Source organism: Actinia tenebrosa, unplaced genomic scaffold (genome assembly GCF_029948245.1).
Source record: "Actinia tenebrosa isolate PJP-AT-01 unplaced genomic scaffold, QUT_ActTen_1.0 PGA_scaffold8__29_contigs__length_14323225, whole genome shotgun sequence".
Taxonomy (NCBI): Eukaryota; Metazoa; Cnidaria; class Anthozoa; order Actiniaria; family Actiniidae; genus Actinia; species Actinia tenebrosa.
In genome coordinates this window covers 7,226,567-7,251,641 of record NW_028292585.1, presented here as the reverse complement: position 1 = coordinate 7,251,641, position 25,075 = coordinate 7,226,567, and the positions used below count along the sequence as shown (strand labels likewise).

At 39.2% G+C, this 25,075-nt stretch overlaps 1 protein-coding gene across 2 annotated transcripts; it reads right to left on the bottom strand.

The window, feature by feature from the left end:
• Positions 1 to 221: 221 nt before the first annotated feature.
• Positions 222 to 25,025, bottom strand: LOC116295223 (ral GTPase-activating protein subunit alpha-1). 2 transcript variants are annotated; one of them, XM_031702994.2, is made up of 41 exons: positions 24,834 to 25,025; positions 24,622 to 24,732; positions 24,123 to 24,172; positions 23,913 to 23,970; positions 22,474 to 22,517; positions 21,471 to 21,726; positions 20,894 to 21,015; positions 19,843 to 19,981; positions 18,967 to 19,310; positions 18,701 to 18,772; positions 18,131 to 18,430; positions 17,434 to 17,507; positions 17,121 to 17,232; positions 16,197 to 16,319; positions 15,393 to 15,810; positions 14,406 to 14,951; positions 13,746 to 14,026; positions 13,338 to 13,436; positions 12,753 to 13,040; positions 12,237 to 12,371; positions 11,866 to 11,924; positions 11,628 to 11,736; positions 11,188 to 11,298; positions 10,661 to 10,729; positions 10,138 to 10,251; positions 9,443 to 9,623; positions 8,820 to 8,887; positions 8,169 to 8,324; positions 7,666 to 7,719; positions 7,132 to 7,282; positions 6,766 to 6,899; positions 6,038 to 6,216; positions 5,833 to 5,940; positions 5,378 to 5,449; positions 4,859 to 4,982; positions 4,375 to 4,533; positions 3,994 to 4,152; positions 3,471 to 3,601; positions 2,822 to 3,072; positions 2,421 to 2,487; positions 2,108 to 2,249 (listed from the first exon to the last, which is right to left on the bottom strand). In XM_031702994.2, exons 1-40 carry the CDS (start codon positions 24,940 to 24,942, stop codon positions 2,438 to 2,440), a joined length of 6,120 nt encoding a protein of 2,039 aa, XP_031558854.2. In that variant the 5' UTR covers positions 24,943 to 25,025; the 3' UTR covers positions 2,108 to 2,249; positions 2,421 to 2,437. The 2 variants fall into 2 exon arrangements, with proteins under 2 accessions (XP_031558848.2, XP_031558854.2); XM_031702988.2 differs by lacking the exon at positions 2,421 to 2,487 and having other exon boundaries at positions 222 to 2,249.
• Positions 25,026 to 25,075: the final 50 nt, after the last annotated feature.

Sequence of the window (25,075 nt, the reverse complement as noted above, 5' to 3'; positions counted from 1 at the left end):
GTTTCCTTTCTTGAACAAACTCAATTCACATATGTTGTCCGCAGGGCTCGAACCATTGGAACGACAGTGGTGAAATGACGACACGTTAAGGCCTATTTACACAGCACGATTTGTCGCGCGCGACTTGACGTATACGGCAAAACCAGCCCAAAATCGGGTCGTGTAAATAGGCCTTTAGCAGCGTACTATTGAAGGCAAAGTTAAATGCACTTGCTAGTAAATTAAATTAAACATCTTTTAATTTAAATGGTGGCTAATAATTTGGATTCATTAATTTTCACACATTTGATAGGCTATATTCAATTTCATTTGGTTTAAAAGCTACCTTACACTGAATATACATATCACAAAACGAACCAACTGTACTTGTTCAGTTTGTGCCAGTGATCATGATGACATGTGATCTTCTACGCAGGCGCTATTAGTGTCTGGAGAGCGTTACGTGGAAACACTAATAGCGGCTGCTTAGAAGACTAGATAGATTGTATGTACATTTTAGTATAAAACACATGCTTTTGCACCATCACGTGATGGCAGCCATGACAGGTGGCAGGAAAAATATTGAATAAGGTCTAATCTGATTTACATGAGAAGATTTTAGTTTCCCTGAAGACTATTGATTTGCTGCGCCTCCTGTCATGGCTGCCATCACGTGATGGTGCAAAGCCTCTATACAGCTAGCATTTCACCAGTCGTATTCCTTTTTGAAATGTATAAACATATACACGTTTTACTGACGTAATTATTAAAAACAGGTATGGAGATATACAAGGCAAAGTAAGAGGAAGGGATAGCAAGAATGACAGTGAAAAGTTTAACCGAACTCGGAAACGGTACAGAATTGACCGAATCGTCGAGCCAATCAGTGTGCGAGGATAGTGCGAACCGGATCAGGTAAGTAGGTCACGTGATATATTTTTAACTCGATCTGGTGGCAAAAATATCAGTCACCAATCAGCATGCGAGAATACTTTTCAACCCAATCAGGCAAGTAGGGCACGTGACATCTGTTGCACCAATCAGCGTGGAAATATACTGCTAATCCAATCAAGTTATTTGTACACAGTATTTTAGTACTGCAGGTTTTTGAAATTTGTTTTAATGGCACTGATCGACCTCACGGAATTGAGCATTTTCGAATGCATTTTCGAGTGTTCGAATGGAAGAAACTAACTGAATATATCTCTCTTTTTCGAGCTAAAAAAGGAATAAAGGATTTCGAAGGGGATTTTTTTCCTTGATTTTCCGAGGAATTTGCGTGAATTCCCTTCACTTAGCAACTACAATCGGTCACTAAGCACCGGTGACGTCATACAAATTAAGACCGAGAGGTACTGTGGGACATTTTACTGAAATAGAAATTTTGTATACAAAAATAAAACAAAATCGAACCAAACTAAATTCATTTTTTGATTACGAAACCCGAGATTAATATTTATACTTTTTTTCATTTCATTGAATTATAATTGATAATGATTATGCTAAGAAGAAAGTTTAGTTCGGTTGGCGTGAGATATATCGGAATGATAGCGTGGATATTAAAGGTAAATGAAAGAGGTAGACTGACAGAGTAACGTACGATTCAGCTACCCCTCTCATCTCCTAAAAAGCAAAAAAATTGTTTCAAAAGTGCTATTTTTGTGCACTTCCGACATGATTTTTGACATAGGCACAATTTAGCTACCTCTCATGTACTCAGCAACCCTTATCGTGTAAAGGGGTATGTTACGTAAATACCAAAACTAACCACTTATATACGTGACATAACGGATTTTGTCACGCAAGTTTCATGTTCGGTCACGCCTGTCTGACAGAGGCAGTTGCCCTAACACTACAGTCCTAACACTTAGTCATCTTCTTATATAATTGATATATTAAAACATTTGATCACTAGCTTCTGATTGCTTTCTTAATATGAATAATTTTGTTAAAAGCAGCGTGTCGCGTCAAAAAAGTCAGCTGCGTCAAGAATAACAATTAGCATATTTTGTTTGAAAATCCTATGTGAATTATTTAAGATATATGATACTTCTTCAGATGATTATCGCATTGTCATTGTTCACAGTTGAGCCCCTCGGGATACATGTTCTGGTCAGCAGCTATCTCTGTTAAGGTAGTGGACGAGGATTTATTGCGCCATCGCCGTGACAGTCTTCTCTTTTCCTGGCGTGACGTTCCAATCTCTCCAGTACTCACGCGGTTCAGTTCGTCCGGGAGAGACATGGCTAGAGAAGACAAATCCTTATTTGCTGATGGGGAAAAAAAGTTAAATCCTTAACAAAAATCACAAAGTAAGTATAATTATTTAAAACGAAAGATTATCTTATTTTATAAAAGTGTGACTTAAACATAATCATATTTATAATTATTATATTTTTGATATAATTATAACTATTCTATTTTCTAAAAATGCGACTTACAACATGGACCCACAAGATCAGGCTTCGAAAGAACCTGTGTGCACAAGTGAAAGCTCCTTTCCATAGCCTTGAAGACAAAGATTAAACAGGCCTTTTTCAGGAAATGGTCAAGCATTTCCAGAGAATGACTGAGTTATCATGACTGAGCGTACGTATGAATAAATACAGTACTAAGAACGTTTAACAACGATTAAACAGGCTGATTTAAGAAATAGCAAAGCATCACCAGCGAATAACTGAGTAACTGAGAGTATGAATAAAGAGTTTTAAGAATGTTCAAGCCTTGAGCAAACCTTACAGCAGGCGTCTGTTGTCCTTTGTGAGAGTGATATTGGGGTGGTAACACGTACCCATTGTAGTGATAGAATTATGCCGTATGATTATAGTACCGTCCACCTTACCTAGCTCCGAGTTCTGCCCATTCAGCGAGTTCCCAGTACTCTTGGATCGATTACGTATGGACTCTTGTTCTATCAGACTACTGGGTGTAGTCTGCGTGCGCATGAAAGATTTGAGATCCCCCGCTGGAGTAGAAGGTCTGCTGCTCGTGCTTGGCGCTGGACTGAAGCACCTCGACGCGAACTCCTCGAACATTGACAAGTGCTTGTGATTCTTAACGATACGTCGAATACTCTCCTGACGCTCTTCGTAGCTTTTGTGCTGGTTAAGGAAACTAGCCTTACAAGAAAACGAGTAAGACTGCTTTATACATTGAAGAGTATTTGAGAGAGCATCAGTGATACAGGTGAGCGCGAAATCAGTTTCAATTTTTTTCGACACCTGATTTTTCACAGCAAAAGCTGTTTATGTTACAAGGGCAAGGCACAGAGTACGATTTGGAAAGCTGTATAGTTTATAATTCTTCCCTAGTGCACCCCCCCCCCCCCCTTTACCCACAAAACACACATACAGAAACCCATAAAATCTTCGGACAGCAACGAATTGGAAGAAATATGGAGAAACATTTCGACTGCTTTGTGCTCAAGATATATAAGTAACAATGATTATGGATGTTCATGACAATACAAAGTTTCGCTGCACAAAGGATACCATCTTTCGTACATGGGAATGAGTGCTCTTTTGATAGCCATACTAGCGTTGATAGCAGTAGCTCTGACTAGAGAGGGAAGAACGCGCCGGTTTACGATTGCACCGTCAAATAAAGGCCCAAAATGTGGCACCTGAAACAAAACAAAACATGATGAATAGAACGAGGCACACTGGGCAAACACCGGCTAAATAGATTTAGGGGTTTCTGATATGCGAGTACTGCGAGTCAGGCGGCACGGCTAACTCACAGATTGAACCCTGAAACAACCTCTGGGCTGATCAAAGTCAGGGTACGGCTAACTCACAGATAGAACCCTGAAACAACCTCTGGGGTGATCTATTACAGGACATGACTAACTCACAGAACAACTCTTCTGACATGTCCAAGATCAAAGCTGAGACCCCAGAGGTGAGTGGATTACCGCTACGCCACCCTTGATTTTCAAAAAGACGGAGAAAGAGACTGACAAACGAGACAATAATAATATCTTTAAATAGCGTGTTGGAGTGTTAATGGTCTTACCTGTGGTTTCTTTATGATATGAATCCTAAACAAATGGTTCTTTAACGGGTAGATTACAAGCAGCACTGCACCAAACTCCGTATTCACAATGCCGTATCGGTAATCCCGACTATGCTCCGACCACACGATGTGAACTTCGTCGTTACCTAGGTGACGCATCTAGTAGAGAAAAGACACAATATAAGTAAGATGATGGTGGGCATGATGATGATGACGATTAGTGATGATGATACTGCTGCTGATGATGATGATGACGGTAGTGACGGTGATGACGATGATGGTGATTGTGATGATGATGGTCAGTGAAGATTACGATTACGAACCCTAACAAATGAATGACAATAATAACGATGGTGATAATATCACGCCATTATGACCGACCTTCTTAGTGAAGCCTGTGCCATCTGTAGCAAGTGGCATACGAGTAGACACGTGAAATATCACTTCTTCTGTCGAGTTAGCGTAGTAAGGTGCTGTGGAACCTGTGGACAGGTTACGTTCTAGTCCACCCATAAACCCAGTGTGCTTGGACAAGTCCACCTGGAAGAGACAAGTCGGCGGAGAAAACATTAATGACTTTTCTAAAGAACTTCACAGCTGAAAGGAAACATTTTATAGTCCAACCAGTACCATTCCTTTGAAGATTACTCAGAGGAGGAGTACTCATGGAGAGAGGGACAGTAGGAAGGAGAGCGGGCAAGAAGGAGGTAGAGAGGGCGATGGAGAGGAAGAGGGTGAGGCAGAGGGAGAGGCAAGAGGAGAGGGAGAAGAAGAGAGGCGTCAACAATCTAGTTAAAAACCTGATAGCAAAAAGAAAAAAAAATTGAAATTGTTAATCTAGCTTCAAGAATATTGTCACACTTACCTCCCATCCGAGGCCGGCTACAAAATCTTCATAGGGCTGGCTTCCTGCGCTGTTGTTCATGATAGATGTCTTGTCCTCTTGGCCGTCCGCGACGTATAGAACTGCTATTTTATGCCTCTCGCGACTAAAAATGAAAAACCATGGCTCATACACTTAATCAAAATATGGCGACCAGTTTTACACGTGAACATGAGGCTCAGTCCAGAACAATAGTTATTCAAATTGGTCACCATATTTGAAATTAGTCTATATCTCTACTACCAGGCAATAATATTCCATGGCAATGATTCAATTTCAGTAAGCAATAAGAGAAGCAAGTTCGCAAACGTTAACGCGAAAACGAGGTATTTCAAGTGCTCTGCAGTTCTCTGTGTTTACATCGCAGAAGACAAACACAAGCAGACGTTTTACACTTTTATAAAATATGTTTTTGGAAATCTTGCGCAAGTCTCTGTCCCCGGTAATTAAGAAGTTAGCAGACCAGCGACTATTTGATAGTCTAAATATGTCATGGCTTACCATCGTATCTTGTCCAGATTCTTTAATTCACGTAAAAAGCGTTCGTTTCGCTCCAGCAAGTCCACTCTTAATCTTGAAATCAAAGAAGCAATGTTAGCTTTTTCAAGTTTTGATGTAGGATGGTCGTAATACACATTAGTATTTTTACACAAGTGAATATGATAAATTCGGTGCGCTCATTGGTCACAAATTACGTCTTATGCTGCGCACGCGCACGCTCGTTTGTTGAGATGTGTCGTTGGAAGCGATTAATAGAATTTGAACAAAAAAACCTCTCTCTTATTTATGAAATTCACTTGTGTTAAAAATACTAAAACAATTATTCTCCTCAGGCTCAGTGAATGTCGGGGAATATTTACCTTGATGCTCGAAGACTCGCGTCTCGGTCAATATTCCCCGATATTCACTTCGTCTTGGGTGAATATTCGTTAAATATCCTTTAACAGGGACCTTACCTTTTTTCCCACGCCATTATCCCATTCTCACTGATAAGAAAACGACAGAGCTGGAATGGTGAACTGGGGTCGACATGTGAAGGAGGACGAAACTCTGCTGCTGACAAACTAAGAGAAACACAACCACTAGTTATTAGCCATTATCTCTCTTATCTTCGCTGCTCACGCGACCCGACCTAGAAAACTCCCATAATCCCATACGAACCTAACATCTGTGACGTCATTGATATAGTTCAGCTCGGATTCAAACTGCTGTGACACTGAGTCGATCACCGACATTTCCATATTTCTATCGATCACGTGGCTTGAAGGAGCAGGCTCGTTCAGTGATTGGTCAGGATAGAGGATACACTCACGGCTTGTTGAACCGATGTAACTCAAGGCCTGAGAACAGTAGAGAAAGCAAATTAGGCTCTGGTCAAACGTCGGACTTCAGATGAGCCGAACCTAATAACATCAAAGACGACCGCCTTGTTATCCATTGTTTCAATTAGGTTCGGGTCATGTAAAGTTCGACGTTTGACCTAAGCCTTAGACAGTTCTAATACAAGATAAACTACGGGTTAGACGCTACAACGATGCGTAGAGTCTCAAAAGACAATAAAAAACCTTTTTCTCAGAATTAACACCAGCGCAACCAACACAGCCCCAGACGACTGGGTGTTTGACTTCCGTTGATTAAAAACACATGACCTTAAAAAACGTTGGAAATTTGTTTCACGGAAGCGCCAAAAACTCAAACATCTCGGATTATATCAGTTAGGTTTCGGGGTCGCGTTATAATGTAAATGGGCTGTGTCTTTCAGGAGTTGAAAAACGCGTTGCGTTGCGGTGCTGTTTTAGGCGAAGCTTTATACCTATATGGCATCTTTTTCTCTTGCTATAGCGCATTCTTATAACTTTGGAAAGGCCAATCTGAACATATTTAAATACCTCGTCAAGCCTGTCAGGAGTGAACGGTGAACTGGATGCTCGTAGGTCTTTCAGTACACGTTTTCTGGTGTGACTTTTATTGGTTGTCGCTGGCGAGAGTGGTTGGAGTTGTACAGATAGTCCTTGTAACAAACCTATAAAAAGATGTTGGATGGGAAAAATGGAGAACGGCGAGGAGGAGGAGGAGGAGGAGGAGGAAGAGGAGGTGGACGAGGAGGAGAAAACAAGAGAACTAACAAGAAGAGTAGTGAAGGTCGAGGAGTAGAAAAAGAGGGTCGAGGAGGTCGAGGAGGGACGTGGAGCAACTAGATTGGTCGAAAAAGGTACAAAAAGTTGAAAATGAACCATAAAAACCATTTTCTTTACCAGGAAAAGAAATCCGTTTTCCAGTATCATCGTTTTTGCCGTACAGTAGGGTATAATCCCACGAGTGCCTTCCACTCATGTCACGTAGAATTAGACGAACTTGTGTCTTGGCTGTGGTCATGTCGTGTAGTACTGATCGGTTAGTAGGCATCTGAAAGAATATCCACATGAAACTACTGGTGAGAACAACTAAGGATAGAATCATGACAAGGTATTCATACACTGACTGACTGACCTGACCTGACTGACTGACTGCCTGACTGATGGACTGACTGCCTGACTGCCTGACTGATGGACTGACTGACTGACCTGACTGACCGACTGACTGACTGACTGATGGACTAACTGACGGACTGACTGACCGACTGACTGACTGACTGACCAACTGACTGACTGACCAACTGACTGACTGACTGACTGTCTGACCGACCAACTAACTGACTGACTGACTGACTGACTGACTGACCGACTGACCGACTGACAGTTTACTGAGAACCTTACCTCCTCCTGAATCTAGTTTACTGAGAACCTTACCTCCTCCTGAATCTCGATCATTGTTACTAGGACGCTGTCGTTTAGAATAAAGAACTGAAAAAATAACATTAAAACAAAAATATTAATGACTATTTGTCAAGTGCGGGGACACGTAACAACCAACCTTTTCCTCATGGTATGCACACGTTCAAATACAAAAAACCTGACAAGTCACGTACAAAGAACAAGAACTTTGGCATGAAAGTTTTGCGTTGAACAAAAAATCCCTGCATCAAACCCTATAATTCGTGCTTTTTTATTTTTTTTTGTGGTCCATAAATCGAGGATGCATTCAGAGAAAAGTGTCTGTTTAAAGTGTATATCATCTCATTTGCATATTGATATTTCAAATGTTTATATTTCTGAAAAGAGAAGATCACGTACAAAAATACTGCAACCATGCTACTACATTGATCACATATAAGTGATTTTCTCAGTAAAATAAAAAATTTCCCCTTGATATACACTTTAAGGGTTCTTTCTTATAGAAACACTGTGTGTACCTGTACATTGGGCGAGTTGAATATTGACTGTTGTAGTTCTTCAGCAGCGTCTGGTACACTAGGGTTATCTTCATGCTCACTAATATTACTATCGATTCTTGAAGGCCCTGCGCCGAGTGGAAAATGACCAAGGTGGTTTACTAAATGCATTAAGGCCTGTGAGAAAAGAAGGAAAAGTTCAGTTATGAGTAGAAGAAAAGGATCTAGACACAGTTTCAGTCGTCACACTTTGGTTAAAATACACAGGATTAAGATAGTGGTGACACGGGTGAAATATGAACTCACTGGTCAGGCCTCCGCCATTTGCATGAAAACCCTACAGCTGATGCCCGCAAAGACCTACTGGGTAATATCGTAAAAACCGTTGGGTACCAGTGTACAACGTTCCCAATTTGCGGCACGGGAGCAGTAAAATAGATGTGCGGAAGGCTTTTCTTGGCCTTTCGAAGGTAGCTCAGGTAATATGTACCCCATGTTTGGAAAATAAATAAAAATATGGATAGGCCTAAAGACCCTTCTTCTTCTTCAACCCCCGCCTTCCTGGGACACTCGAGTAATCTATACCGGCGCCTCAACGTATTTGATAAAGCTTTATAAAAGCGGTTTTCTAGTAGAATTGTATCCCTATTTTGAAAATGCAAATGATCTTACCGCTTGCGCAGTTAGCTTGACAGGCTCTGCTTTGGGAGGAAACGAGAAGTGTACGGGTGTCTTGTTTTCTGAGTGAATAAGAAAGACACAACAAATTAGTATTATGGAGGAAGATATCACTTGATCTCGTTAAAAATATTTGGTGTAAGTTTGACGGCACAAGGTACGGTTACGGTGAGGGAATGATAAAATCCACTGAAGCAATTAAAGCGTAGCTGCTTGTCTAATCAAGATGATACCATAAAACCTCTCTTACCCGATCGCCATGGTCACGATCATCGATCAAGGCATAGCTATCGGTAGTTATTTCAGTCATAGGCTACATTTAGCACTACTTTGAAACACTCACGTATATAAAGGTGCCGTTCCTTGTGCTGTGTCCGTATATTTATATTGCATGTTGTGATTGGCTGTTTTTCCGTACAATGACCATGCCGTGCCTTTAAATTTCAAAGACAGACCGCACTCTTGTACGTAAATATCGTATTCTGTACTCTTACCGGTGTTTGTTAGGAGCCAATCAGATATTATTACATAACAATCTATAAAACATGCGACTTGTCAAGAGCACGATACACAGAAAAATATATACAGGATTTGGATGTCCAAGTCTTCCCCAGTACCTTGCGAGTCATCCCCACTGTCCTGAGATTCTAAGGGACTGGGTAAGAGGTTGTTAGTTTTACTTCCGTCTTGTACACGCGCTAATCTGATTGGTCGGCCATCGCCGCTGATGATAGTAGAGATATTGAGTGACTTCCGGCGCCTCTGGCTGATCTTATTGGCTGTTGCCATTTGAAGGACCTGCAAAACAACCGCCAGCTTCTTTCTCAATTGATCAACATTAAAATAATATTGTCATATACAAAGTGTCAAAGTAAATTTTTTCTCTCGTCTCATTGGCCAAGAGAGTGCCACGCCCATCTCTTTGGGACCCAGGGTACATAACACGAGGAGATAGAGTGGTTTTCGTATTTGCGCAAAGCAATAGAGGATATCAATACACTTCTTTAATTTGGGCGTAATTTGTTCCCATTTCAAACCTCGGGTCATTCCCTTGAGAATAAGATTCTTTGTTTGAGTTGTATCCATATCCATGTGTCTTCTCGTGCGCAACCGTTAAACAAAGAAATGATACTCTAGGGAATGACACGTGGTCTGAAATGAGGAAATATTACGCCCGAGGTAAAGAGATCTATTACTGTGGTGTACGTATACGGTATTTTGAGCTACCAACAAGAATCCAGACTCTTTTCAAGTACGCAACAATTTCCTGGTATGAGCAGAGCACAAAATGGATGCATCTATTTAGTTTTACCTGGAACACCCGTGTTAGTAGGCTGAGGTTTTCGTCTCCTTTCTTGGCTAGAAGTCTTTCCACAGGAATGACCATAGTCCAGTCCAGCAAACAGAGTATTACAGGTACAATGATCTGCAAGACAAAATCATACCAGGGATAAACACGGGTATAACTATACTGATTTAAATAATTACGCACAGTAAATTTAGAGAAAGCTTTCGCATGACTTTGAAAAACGTATGGCCCGCCTATGTCGTGCCGTTACCGTGACGGTATATGGAGTCTGAACATTTTGATTGGAGGCCAGAACAGAAGTCGTGTGTTCTGTGATAGGTCGAACTTTCAATGCTATGTGATAACTGTTGCGTGACTGTGATTTGACCCAACAAAGGGTTGTCGTACCGTGACGGTATCAAATCAGAGCTTTTTGATTGGTTAATATGGTATATCGATATGCAAGAAGTCAATACTGTCATTACGTGTCCGTGCTGTGCCGTGGCATTCCAGTTATGCGAAATAATCTACTCTACGTGTGACTTACAGAATGGTCTTCATGAACGTTTGCAGCTTCTCCTCCAGGTAGCAAGCTAACGAGCGTTTGGCACAAAACCTGTAGAAAGATCACGTAGTTAAGAATGGCAAGCACAGTTAATAAACCAATTCTGTTTCCCCGATTTCAGAGCGCATTATCGTCTCTTGATTGCCATTAAGATACCCAGCGGGATAGCTTTCACTTTCTCCGAGCCAAAGGAAGGAAGAGGGGGAGCCAGCCCTGGATCCATCCTCGGATACTTGGCTCGAGCACTCCATGTGATTAGTAAGAGATGATTGTTGATTTACAATCGTTTTCCTCTGCCTTCTCGTTTGACCTAGATTGGAGCCTCGATATTTTGAGATGTTTGAGAAGATATAGACCCCTTGCACTGAGTCCCGAGAAAAATTGTTCTGGAGGACAAAACAATGGATGTTTTTTTTTGCATAATATAACAAAAGGTGGCCTAGTCTCCCGGGACAATTCCTCTAGGAAATCAATGTACTTTGTCTATTGTAACAAAAGCGCAAACTTACCTCCACGATCTTGAGTGGTAAGTCAATCTCATACTCGGTGAGTTCTTCGTAATACTCTGACAGCAAATGTATTAGATCCACAGACACATTACAGATGGCTTTGTGATGGAACTGAAAATGAAAATGAGAAATCTTCTTGTCCTAAATAATGCCTAAAGAAAGGGGTAACAGCATGATCTCTGACAACTAAAAAGTTTAGAAATTTTTGAGGGGTACATGGCTATCCTGCTGGCAATGTATACCTTTAATTTTCCCTGAGTGAGAGAAAGGTAAGAGAATATAAAATAAAATTCTGCTCGCAGGGTAACTCCTGGCCTCTAGATTATGAAGCCCCCTCCCCTAAACAATAACCGACAACAAACACAACTCAAACCGTTCTCTAAAACAGCTTCAACATAGTCACTTCATACAAGGTTCTTGCGATTTGTGAGAATACATACAGTTATGCTTTGTAGAAGAATACAAATACAGTCTTGTACTCTGGGATGACCTTTACAATGAACCAGCTCTTCGACCAAGAACACACCAAGAGAGTTGAGAGCAATGCATCTACAAAAATATCATATACCATGAATATTTGTTAAACACTGTAACATAACCATGAAAGCCCTGGAAAGTGAGAGAAAAGAAAGCTTTGGCACAGGAGGTATGTGAAGGCAAAACAGAGTTCAGGCTTACCTGGTAGTAGCAGATGGATCCAGTTTGGCAACTCTAAGTAAAGCAACGATTAATTTCTCCTGTACCAAAAAGATTGGAAATAAAAAGGAAAGTGAGATGCTTAATAAATACTTTATACATATTATGCACTGCCATATAGTGGTTCTTCAAGTTGCTGTAGTTTCTACACATGTCACAACCATTATAGCCATAGTCACCATCATGGCCACACAGAGACAATATAGACTGTAAACACAAGCATATGATTGCCACACTCTTGGAAGAGCTAAGATCATGGTTCAGGAAAAGCCATGATACAGATACAATAAAGGTTCATTAGCAAATATGTCAGGACATTGCTATAGCATTTTTTTAATGAAAAAAAGCCTTACCTTAATATCTTTGCCCATACTCGTTGGCTGGTACTCATTTGTTTGATGGCCTGGCTGATGCAGAGGCATATTAGGAAATGCATTGGGATAGCACAACAGGGATCCCATCAGAGTAACTGCCTCGGCACGAGGTAACTACATGGAAAGGAAAAGAAAAATAAGTTATTCCTTGAAAGAGAACATAGAGGCTTTGTACCATCATGTGAAACAGAAAACCTTTCTACTTTATTCAATTAGAGCGGTAAAGTTCTTACATTATGTTGCCAAGTGGACAACATCTTTTGTTCCAAACAAACAATGTGGCATCCATGGCATGATGCTTATTCAACCAAAAAGGGAAGAGGTATATGTATTTCTATAACTATGCATTGCCTCAATATACAAAAGAAAGGTCAATCTAATCTCCAACAGGTCAAAATCTGGACTGGTATGCCGATAAGCTGATAAAATTCTTTTACATATTATGTTGAACACAAAAATAGAGAAGGGGGGGATTTACTACATTATCATACTTACCTCCAAATTTTGGTTGATGAAGATAGTATTTGAAGCTTGTATGAAGTCCAAGATGAGTAGAGTACAACAAGGCAACACGAGAGAAAAGAAATGTCCACAGTTACTGATGATTGCACTGATGACATCCTGGTCTGTCCCTGTCAGGCCGATATGCATCAGCCTATAGAAGTGTGTCAGGTATTCTTGGGATAGAGGAAGTTCATGCCTGCGCACTGTCATGGCTGTCATCAGTTGGTAGGCCAATAGACGTCCTTGTTTGAATTTGAACGGCATGGACAGAGATGCAGCCTAAGAATGTGGAATATGGAATTGATGTTATTAATAAAGATATAACAAGAGCAAACCAATAAAGTTTTTAATTAGCTCCAGAAAAGGAATAAATAGAAAGAAAAAGGGAGAAAAAAGGGGGTGTTGCTGTATAGTGAATTAGTGTAACGCAACAGCAAAGTTTAAATTAATAGAAGAATATAGATTACAAAAATGTGTATTCTGATCCCCCAGAACACCCCCCTGAGTTATTCAATTCAAAAGTTGCAACAAAGGTGAGCAGAAGATTTCTGAGAAACATTGGGTGTGCCTATTTACCTCAAATACCCAGGTAGCAAAGTACTGCAAGGGTGGAAGAAGCTCTGGTACGCTTGGAGTAAACTTATTGTCGATAGAGATGCCTTGGTTAAGTCGGACCTAAGATGATAAAAATAATCAACACACTAAGGAACACACTAAAGAGGAATGTATAGTGAACCCTTTTTTATGATGGGTGTGGAGATGGTGGGTGGTGTTTTCAAGGTGAAGGTTTAGGGAATGTATGATTTTTTTGGGAGAGAAATGTATAGTGGGTGAATACTTTTTTGTAATTGATTTTGGATGGGTGTGGAGATGGTGGGGGTGCTTTCTGGTGAAAGGCATAAAGGTAAGGGTGTGTGATCTTTTTGGGGAATATATAAAGGTTTGGAATGTATGAATGGGTGTGGTAATCAGGATTAAACTTGCCTTGGCCAGCATGTCCCAGATAATAGTAAGGCATTCAATGACTTTAGCATGGATAGCAGGATCCTTAATCTTATTGATGTTACCAAGAATGCCCAGCATTCTTCTCCACAGTACAACAGATGATATAGGACCCCATCCTTCTCTTACTCCTCCAGCTATGACACTCAGCTCTTCCTCGCTTGCGCCACCTACTTCTTCTACTTCTAGCAGTTCCTCTCTGGTTTCACCAAGAAAGGGAGAGGGACTTGCATAGCTTGTTTGTGTCAAATCATCAGATATATCTAAAAAAGCCAATACTCTCAATTGCAAAATCATTGCTGGCAAAACATACATCACAGAAGCTGAGCCAAAGAGTTATTCTGGGAAATATTCTGGGAATAAGGCTGTGCTGGATGGTACTGGAGGATTTTTTAACCTGTTAAAAAATTGTACATTTAGGGGTTCCATTCACAACTGAGCTATCCAAACAAAAACTCATAAACCTATCCATGCAAATTTGGGACTGGTTCAGCAAAAACAGAACAAATTTTTTGTAATTAAAGAGGCGATTCCATGTAAATGGTATGTACAGGTCAAATGTTTAACTGGTTAATAATCTTGTACCGTGTAAACACACCCTAAGTTGTAACTGAAAATTGTGTGCAACATAATATGGACTACCTTGACCAGTCAAGACAGAGGAGAGCCGGCTCCCCTGGTTCTCGTCCATTTGATCTGTCATATTCATCATGTCATCCCTCTTGATATCAATATCATCCTGTCCAAACACCGGATTGATAAGAGAATCCCGAGATCCCCCATCAGATTTACTCTCCAAGCTTGATTCACTGATTCTTGACAGTCCTATGTGTGTCTCACTTTGAACTTTTGGCAAGCAGCTGGGTTCTTTATCAAAGCTCAGGTTGTACCATTCCATGGATTTTGCAGTATCTTGTCTTGTTACGGTACTAGTAGCAGCTTGGCGAAGCATTGGTGGAGTAGAGGCAAAGTCTGTCTTGTCCTCATCTTTGATTCCGTTTATTGAGTCTTCTGGTTCAGTTTTGAAGCTCATTTCTCCACTTCCTGTACTTTCTGTGTCACTCATTTGGAAAGATAATAGCTTGTTTGCTAGTGGGCTTTCTTCTTTGGCTTCTTCTAGGTCATTTCTGAGAGCACTAGAGGATGAAAATTGACCAGCATTTTCACCTTCATTGCTGGTTGCTGAACCTGTCAAATATATGGAATGGAAAAATATTTGCTTATGTGTCAGTTTTTGGTGTTACTGTTCTACTGTTCTAAGTATAAAAGTGACAGAAGAAAAAAGACGAAAATGAAGGAGGGAAGAGGAAAAGGAGTTAGGGAAGGAGTGAGGGAGGAAGGGAAGGAGGGAAGGAGGGAAGGAAGGAAAGCAAGAAAGGATGGTGGGGAAGAAGGAACCAACAGAGGGAGAGAGGAAGGAAGGAAGGAAGGAAAGAGAGAGAACAAAAAGGGAAGGAAAAAGGAAAGCAAGAGGGAAATGTTAGCTGCTAAGTAGATAGTTTGAAAAAATGATTTAAAGGGAACATATTTTGCACAGACACATGCTCCTTTTGTAAGCATGAGAAGTGTAAAATCTAGTTTACTACAACTGAAATAAGATATTGGGTATATATAAGCTTCAAACCCTACCTGCAGCAACATCAGCTGCCTCAGTTAAGGCATCCTCCTTGATTTTACTAGTTTTCCTTGTTCTATAGAAAGCACTATTGCCAACAGGAGCTGCATCTAACTCTTTCTTAGTACCATCTAATGGATATACCTCAGAGCTAGCTGCATTAGCTGTTGGCCTCTGTACATTAGGAGTAACAGGGGCAGAAGATCCATTGGTCTTTTCAAGAGTGTTTCGTATCACTTTTGGGCTGCCTTTGCTATGGTTTCCCATTTTGCTCCAGCGAGTGAATGAATCTTTATCAAATTGAGTTTTATTTTCAACTTGATGTCTTCTTTTCTTTCTTTTCTGTTCACTGAGCCTGACCAGTGGTAGATCCTCTAAGTCCAGACTGTAAACCGTTCTTGCCATCACTCGTGTGAGGGTCTGAAGAGTTGTCTAAAAGTTTTAAAAATATGAAAAAACACTTTAAGAAATAATCTGTTTGGGTTTAAATTGATGGGAAAAGATTTGAAGATGAAGGTTTGAGCCATTAAAAAGCATTTTGACTACTGGGTAGCAAAGGTGGTAAAGCAATATTGCACTCATCTTTCACCTACTGGGAGGTGAGAAGAGTTTGTTAGGTCTCTAACTTGATTTGAGGGATTTTTCTGGGATTCCAGTTTTCCTCCCTCAGTAAAACCTAATACTAATAACAAAATTTGAAGGCAAGTCATAGAACTGAGAACTTCACTACCACTGACAATAATTTTCTCCCAGACACACAAAGCCAGCTGCAATCTATTCTTAAGCACAGATTTTTGTGTTACATGTACGATACTTACATTCCATTCATTGATAACTTCAGCCCAGTGCGTTAATGATGATAAAACATCCATACACTTATCCCAAAGGAATGTCGACACTTGTACTTTTAAGTTTGCACGAATCCAGGTAACAAACAGAGTCTAGTTAAATTAATTGCAAAAACCATTAACACATAATTACTAGCCATGAAATAGAGACTTGGTTTGCATTATGAGAGACAACATTTAATTTCTGTTCCTCAATGACTCATGCAGTCATTTTTAAAATTTCAAAATTATTCTTCTCAGATACTTGGAATGTTATAAACTATGTTGACTGAGGGAAACTGTTTGAAATTATATGGGATAAAATGGGCTCATATTAAAACGTATTTGTGAAACTTGTTAAAGAGTGTAAGAAAATAAGAAGTATCCTTAGGCACTGGAAGAAATGAGGTCATGCTTAAATTTTCATAACCCCTTTATACATGAAGCATATTTTCCCCATATCAAACTAACGTAAAAACATGTGCTGTTCCCCTCTTCTTAGTGAATCCCCTCTCTATTTGCAAGATGGAGGCAGCATGGTCGAGTGGTCATAGCGTCGGTCTCGCAATCCGGTGGTGTCGGGTTCAAGTTTGCTGTGGTCACTAGCTGAGACTGTATTTGTCCTGGTCACTGATTAGTTCAGATTCAGTTTCTCGACCATGCTTGTAAATAGCCAACTGGTTTGCCTCCTTGCCAGTTGGGATTTTTAATACAATTTCTGTTTCTTTGATCATTTCATTTCAGTTTATTGATTGTAGGAGGGCCATAATGGAAACTACTGGGTTACCAGTAATGTATGTCACCCTCGTTAAATAAAGTCAATTTATTTATTTATCTATTTATTTATGGGAGTAAGTGTATGATAAGAGAAAAGTATGGGACATTTAATTTACAATCTTATAGACCATACGATACCTGCAGTAGGCCAGCAGCCAGTTGTCCACATAAGGTGCTTCCTCTTTCACCAGGAACCTCTCTTGATAACAAATGCTTGGCTGCCTCAAGTAAGACCAGTAATAACTGCTCCCTAAGAAGACAAGTATGGCAGAAATTTAAAACTTTGTATGTCTGAAACTTTGTTTTTGCAGGAGTTGTTGATTTTGTTCACTCATTTCTCTGGGAATATACTGTGCAAATGTTACCTTTTGATCTATGTTTTGACCATACTTAAAAACTTTACTTTCATAGAAAGGTTATATACAATAATGAATCATCATTGATATTTTACCAGGTTTTGCCTTCCATTGGTACTTCCAGGACAATACTTCTGTAGAGATGAATGACCCTCTTGCATACATCAACCTTGATTATAATTGAAGGAAGTGTCAACCAATAAATCAGTAAATGCATATGAACTTTAAAAAAGGATTTCACAGCAAAAGGAAGGAATGATGGATGGATGGATGGAAGGGAGGAAGGAGGGAAGGGAGGAAGGAGGGAGGGAATGGAAGAAGAGAAGAAGGAAAGAAGGAAAGAAGATACCAAGTTATAAAGAAAGAAAAAGAGGAAGGCAGGAAGGGAGAAAGAGAGGATGGAAGAAAGGGATGGAAAAACAGAGGGAAGTAAGGAATGAAGGGAAGGGAAGAAGGAAGAAAGAGAGGAAGGAAGGAAGGGAAGGGAGGACTGAAGAAAAGAAGGAAGTGAAGGGTGGAAGGAAGTGAAGGAAGGAAGGAAGTGAAGGAAGGAAGGAAGGAAGGAAGGAAGGAAGGAAGGAAGGAAGGGAAGGGAAGGAAAGGGAAGGGAAGAAGGATGGGAGGTTGAAAGAAAGATGGACAGGCTACAAATGAAACTAGGATAGCCAACAAGAACAAGGGCTTACAAGCAAAAGTGTTTATTTCCAGCCCATCACTAATTAATCTATTTACATAAATTAAATGGATGCTTTCCCTTCAAGCTAGGCACCTTCACCTTAATTATCTACACACCTGTTTGATTAGGAATTCCTTATCTTCAGGTACTAAAAACACTTCAGCAGAATGAAGCAGAAAGAGGCGCAGATTTGCTTGAAGACCAGCTCTCACTTCCTCACTGGGAAGAGTAAACGTTCTCTCCCTTTCCCTCTCCCCGACAGCACGGCAGTAGGACCAGGTTCTGACAGGGCTTGCTGGAGGGCCAAAGTCCTCATTCCCTGTCATGATAGCTCTGGGTGCATCTGTTACATCATGGGTGTGTGAGGATTGAGGGGTAGGTTCCAAGATAAAGATTGGTTTTTCTGAATGTTGCAGCTGAAAATAAAATAATCACAGTCATTAATTACAAACTCACTCTACGTTCATGTTTTAACAAGTTTCCAAAAGTGACACATTGGTAAATAAAGTATTGCGTTGTATTACTCAAATACGATTTTCTTTATCCCTCCAATATTTTTTTAATTATAATATATACTGTTGTCTATTTTTTGATGATTGTTATTCAACAAGTTAGGAGAGATCTAATAAGATGTCTTTATCAAAATTATACAGTAGAAAATTACTAGTTCTAAAGAGAATACAAACCTTTATCCAGTCTTGATAAACAAGTAAAACCTGTTTGATGGTGTTGACATTTCTTGGAGGAAGTCTAAAGCCCTGTCAAAAATAATGCAATGGTGTGAAAAATTTGAAACTTCTAGCCAACATGACTATAAATTGGTGGCTAGTTAACTGTCACTTCAAGCACATGCAGTCATATCAGAGAAGGAAAGAGCAGCAGCCACCTATGATAAATCAGCAGTACTGTCCCAGACCTTGCATGGATAGAGTTCAAGTTCAAAGTCTCTTACCTGCCGTAGCACCTCATGTAGTAATTGAACATTTTCTCTAGTTGAGTAGAGCACCCTGCGTATCACATCACTTGCTTCATGAAGGTGTTCACTACCTGAACTTCCACTGCGTAACATATCAATATTAGGGATAGACCCGGGAGAAGACGTAGGGCTTGAAGAAAGCTGAGAATCCAATGATTTTGTTGAGCTGAGGAACTGACTGCTAAGTTCAGAGGAGTTTTGACGTTTGAAACGAACTGTGAATGCAACAAACCATCTCAAAACTGACTCTCTTGGTCCTATCATCCTAGAATCCTGTGCCATATCCTCAGCTGTTACTGTTGAGGAAGGAACTTGGATTTCTGTTCATGGAAAAGGAGTTTTATTAAAACTGATAATAGGTAGTTAACAATAAGAAAGTTAAAGGTAAAGCATATTATAAGTTTACTTGGATGATGCTGCACAATTCTCCCCAGCCAGAGGATCATGTATAAAGCACTTTGCGGTGTGCCCTTTACCCACCCACTCTTATTATTTATATAGTTGGGATAGTATGTGCATGCTGATTGGACAAAAACTGTGCTTTATTAGTGAACGGAGCACACTGCTGATGCCATCCATGCATGCAAAAGACTCAACCGTCTTTTGTTTTGTAAAAATAAATTCAATAACAAAATAAAATTAGTAACTATATAATAAAACGTTCAGTACTAAAGCACTTAGGAAGTGCCACGTAAGCATTCAAGAAGTGTGAGAAGCATTCACCTATGGAGCCTTGTGCTTCTCCTTACATTACTTACATCACTTCTTGCATGCTTTATTACTGAATGGGGGAAAAAAGCTGGTTTTTTCTTGTTAATTACAGGTATTCATTTGTACATTTGCCAAAATTACCTGCATGACTTTCATATAATGGAGGTCTTGGATTCCAATTGGAGAATATGTAAGGAAGATAAAACTTCTTAAAATTGTTAAATATGAAGGCAAAGGAGTGATCTCTTGATCGTTTATCTGCCCATTCAGACAGCACAACCTGTAAACGAGAAAAAAATTGATGAGCCAGGGTAGATATTAGTGGGAGACCTGTGCAGTATATTTCATATGGGGGAGGGTGGGTGGCTCAAGGTATAGACCCCTTGCACTGAATTCCTAGAGGAATTGTTCTGGGGGACTAAAAATAGGCTACCTTTTCTTGTGCAAAAAAACATCCACTGTTTTTTCCTTCAGAACAATTCATCTTGGGACTCAGTGTGAGGGGTCTATTGGTTGAGTACAACCAACTACAGTTGACAATAAATGGTGAGACTGATACTGTAGACAGCAATTGAGCTTGCTCAACTAGTCAATATAAATACAGATCCCTTAAAAAAACTAATGATTAATACTCAGCTGGTAATATGGGATGAGCATCTATTATTCACACATCATTTTTGCAAATTGTTGTTCATTACTATTCCACTCATAAGAACATGTGTCACAAGTTGGGAGTAATATACCTGGGGGGTGGGGGGTACTCCCATATATAGACTATACGGGGATGATCCACTGGAACAGGGTATAGTTTTTCGAGCTTCTTGTCATAAACAAGGTATGCAATTTCACTCAAGTTCCAAGTTCTTCCTGAGTTTCCTGTCATATTCAGGGATTCTACTTTCATATTGACAGAAACTGGTTATTATGGTCGTAAAAAAACGATATGCAAGATGACATGATAATTGAAACAGGAACTCAATGCAATAAATTATATCTTTTGTCATAAACAGGGTCTACAAATTTGAGTTTTTTTTGCCATAAACAGGGTACCCCTTTCAGAATCCCAGCAGAACACCCCTACCCAAATTCTGGTGGAGTACCCCCCCCCCCCCCCCCACGGTAATACAATTATAATCTTAAGTATGTGGAGTAAATAATGGTCTTTATATAATTATATGCACCATGTACTTACCCCAGTGCTCATGGATTCTAGTACTCTATCCAGGAAAAATTTAGTGATCTTGTCTGGTGTTGTGGATTTTTCATTTGTTGCTACAGGAAAAATTGGTTGTATTTCCTCTCTACTACACCAGTCTGTTGACAGGGTGAGAAAAATATGTCAACTTCATTTCCTAAATACTTTTATGATACTCATTAATGGGAATCAAGATTGCAGACAATGAATATGCAGTCTGCCTAAATGTGCACAAAAGATTCTTTAGTAGTATTATTGTTGGAATGTTTGAGCTATTTCCTTTATGCTTAGACCATAATGGAGTAAATAATCATCCTTCCACCTCAAGGAAGAAGGAAAGCTCACAAGTTATGGTCAACTTAACGGATAGTCCACTAGCCAGAGAGTAAACTCGCCCATAATCAGGTCAACTCAGGTGCACATAACCGTTTTGAAGTAATGCAATTGAATGAAAAGCAAGTTATAGCTGTTGCAAATAAGTTATTTTAGCTGCTTGAGTAACGGTAGTCTAATGCTGATTAACTAGTCACAACTTTGGTAACAATTTTCAGAGCATACACTGTATATAATGTACCTTCATTGCTTTTGTCCAGGTGAAATGTACTTAGAGATGTGTGAATTAACTGGTCTTCATTTTCTGGTCCATGCAGTACATATACAATATCCTCTGCTTCTGTTTTTGATAGTGTTGATTTACTCCAGTCAATAGAATCCACTGGGTTGGGAAAGCCAGGTATAATACTGGCATACATAAGCTGAGACAACTCATCTGAGTTGGCTTGAAGACATTGAAACCACAGCATAAACAGTCTTACGCCTTCTCTTCGCAGCTTTAAAATGCAAAACAAAGATTTTATTTTACTATATTGCCCACCTTTAACTGCCGATTCTAAAAATTGTGCAAAATCAGTAGTTACAAGCTGCACTCTGAAATTTAGTTGTTTACTGCTGTCAATTAAAAAAAAAAGTTTGTACCTTCTATGTTTTTTTAATTGCCAGCAGCAAAATCCAATTTCACAACAAACCATTAACATGTCTGAGTTCAGTATTCAAAAGCTTATGTTTTACACTCCCAGTACCTACATTAGGCTTCCAGAAAGCTCAAGACACTAGTGTGTCCTTCACACCCTCCATTCACCTGAGTGTTAGCTCTTTTAAAGGCCCTGTTACAAGTTGAAACTTCAAGCCAACCTTTTTACCCATTTCTATAACCCAGACAGCTACAGCAAAACTAGCTCAAGATATGCTGAGTTGTATTTTGGCTTTGTTTCAAGTTTAGTCTTGTTAGACAACAGATTGAGTGATGAAGTCAAAATGCCCGAAAGAGTTTAAATGATAATAAAAACTTTGACCCATGTAGAAATTGAGAAAAAGTTATTTGTTTTGACTAGAAATAACTGTGAATTATATACCATACTTTTTCAGGACAGTACTGACTTGGGGTTTGAAATGATTTGACTGATAACTAGAGCTGTTGACTGTAGATATCAGCCTATTTAGCTATAATCTAAAGTAAAATAATAGTATTGTTTCTGAGTGTAGATTGAATGGTTTTTAATACAATATTGTAAACAGACCTTGATGGCATTGCCATGGTGAAGTAGCTTCAGCATTATTCGCCCTGAAATATTAATAAAAAAAGTAAAGGTGTTTATTAATAGCTATGGCTTAACAAGACATTTATATTTAGTAGATCCTTTAAACTTTAATTTAGATGCCCTGAAAAAACCTTTGGGTTGATCAAAGTTAGGGCATGGCTAGCTCCAGATTGAATTGGAATTTAGCATGTTAGGCTATGGGGAGGCAAGAAAAAAGGAAAACCTAGGAAAACCTTTAAATCAAGGGAGAGACCTAAGGAATGTAACCTGAGACGAGTGCATGTACTTATAAGACTTTACAACCTATTTTTCGGCATATATATATAGACCTATGTGGGAGAGGGGAGAGGAGAATATGGGAAACCAAAAACAGAAAGAAAAAGTTAGGATAGAAATGTCAGAAGTCTCGGTCCATTCATAACAAGATCTTTGTTTTAAATGTTGGCTTCCTCTTGATTAATATTGGTGCAGAATGTTAACTGTTTGTCTAGTCTAGTGACAAGCAGGTTATAGAACAACTTACACCATGTGCAGGTATTAACTAAGAGTAATCATCTAAGTCTAAATCTCTTTTTGCTTTTTCATGCAACTATAACAGGGCAAGGCTCAGAAAAGATGATCAAAGTCAAGAATTTAAAGTTGCATAAACAATGAAGGACTTGGAGGAAAACCCATTTACACATAATATAATTTATATAAGGGCTGAAAATAGCAGCTGGTCATCAGACAATGGCCAGAATGGAACTTGTCTGGTCAAATCTTTGTCTTGCCTGTCATGTTGACCTGAGCAATGTTGAGCCAGAAACAAAGCTAATTTGGCTGGGCATCATGACTGACAACTGACCAGCCATTATTTTTAGCCCTCTTCATATTAAACAGTTGCAACTTGTCAAGCTGAATAAATCAGGACTGCAAATAATTTTTTGATAAGCAGGTCATTTTTCATGCCAGAGGCAAATTTGACTCACATCAGAACCCAAGTGTGGCTGAAGGAAATATATATATTTATATATATATTTAATGTAAATATATATCAGACATTCCATCAATATGCTAATTAAGCTAAATCAAATCAAAATAGATGAAATGTGCTTTATCGAATGTTACTTTCAAAAAATTGATAAATGCCATGAATATTCTTATAAAATCTGCACATCAAAGAAAAATGTCAGGGGAGTGGTTGTTTGTTGACTTAACATATAATGATCAGTTAATTAAATATTAAATTAAATACAATTAGTTTTGTTAAATTAATTATTTTATAGTTTGGGTCAAATTATAAATTACACCAAAATTATATTGAAATAAAATTAAGCTTATAGTTTAACGCAAATTAAATTTACGCAAAGATCATTTTCCACAAACAAGTTAAATTTCGTACAATTTAAAGATTCAAACAAAGTAAAATGAATCCTTACCAATGCTGTGAAACTGCCATCTTTTCTGCACAAGCTCAGGTAAAAGGATAAGGATTTTCTAGAATAAAAACATACAAACAATAGGATAATATGTCAACAGGTTAGTTTTGTCTGCAAAGTGTGGCGTTGTAGGAGCAAAACACTTTGAGCGTTAAACTCCTTCATTTAAATGGAAAAAGTCTACAAATCTTGTAAAGCAAAGTTTCCTACCTCTAGTACGTAGAGAACGCCATCAAGATCTTCTTTCTGTGATCTGTGACCTATCGTAAGATGATACAGAAGCGTTATAAGAAATCTAGTGTTATCGCACTGTACACAACACTTTCTCAACACATCAAAGACAATTTACTTTGTAAACACAGCCATCCTAGGTGCATAAATCGCGGGGCGTTTATTGTTTGAAACCCCAAAGAATATAATTAACAGGTAGTATAGTTCTTTGTCTTTCCCTAGATATTAAAGGTCAACACTACTGAACAACAATTAAACAAGAAGCTAAACAGCCTGACTGCGAGAAACCCTTTAGAAGTTCCCTTGTCCTTCAGTAAACATACTGCATAAAAGTCCGAAAATGAGAGCTCAAAAACTTCAGAATAAGATTTCGAAGATCTGCTACAATCCCTTCCTTGATTAAATGAGACTTAACAAAGTTAATCTATTGTTTTGATGGTACTGCAAGAGTCGTATAGCTTATGTATTATAAACCCACCTTTCTGCTTGAGGTTGCTTTCCACAACGCAAAACATATCGTTAAAGACATAGTAGATCTCTGAATAATGTCCCTGGAAGAAAACCTTGGAGTCTGCACTATCGAAAGCATCTATAAGAGAAGCAAGCAGTATAGCATGAAAGTTTATTAGCGTTATGACCAGAGACCTAGTGACAAGCAAGAAATAACATTAGACTTGTCTCCAACCAAACCTAGCAAAGTTCGAAGCGCTCGCAGTCTTCCGGGAGTCTCTTTCTTTGGATCAAGGAACTTCTGAGTTGTCCTCTTGATGTCTGGATGGTTTTTCCTGCTATGGAACATATTTCTGTTCCACACATGAATGGGGAATGCCAGTATAACCGAGCAAACCGTCTACTCTCATTCATGACTCTGCAGCCATTTTATTTTCATCTCCAGATGGTAGTGACCATACGCATGCGTCAAGCTCTCTGGT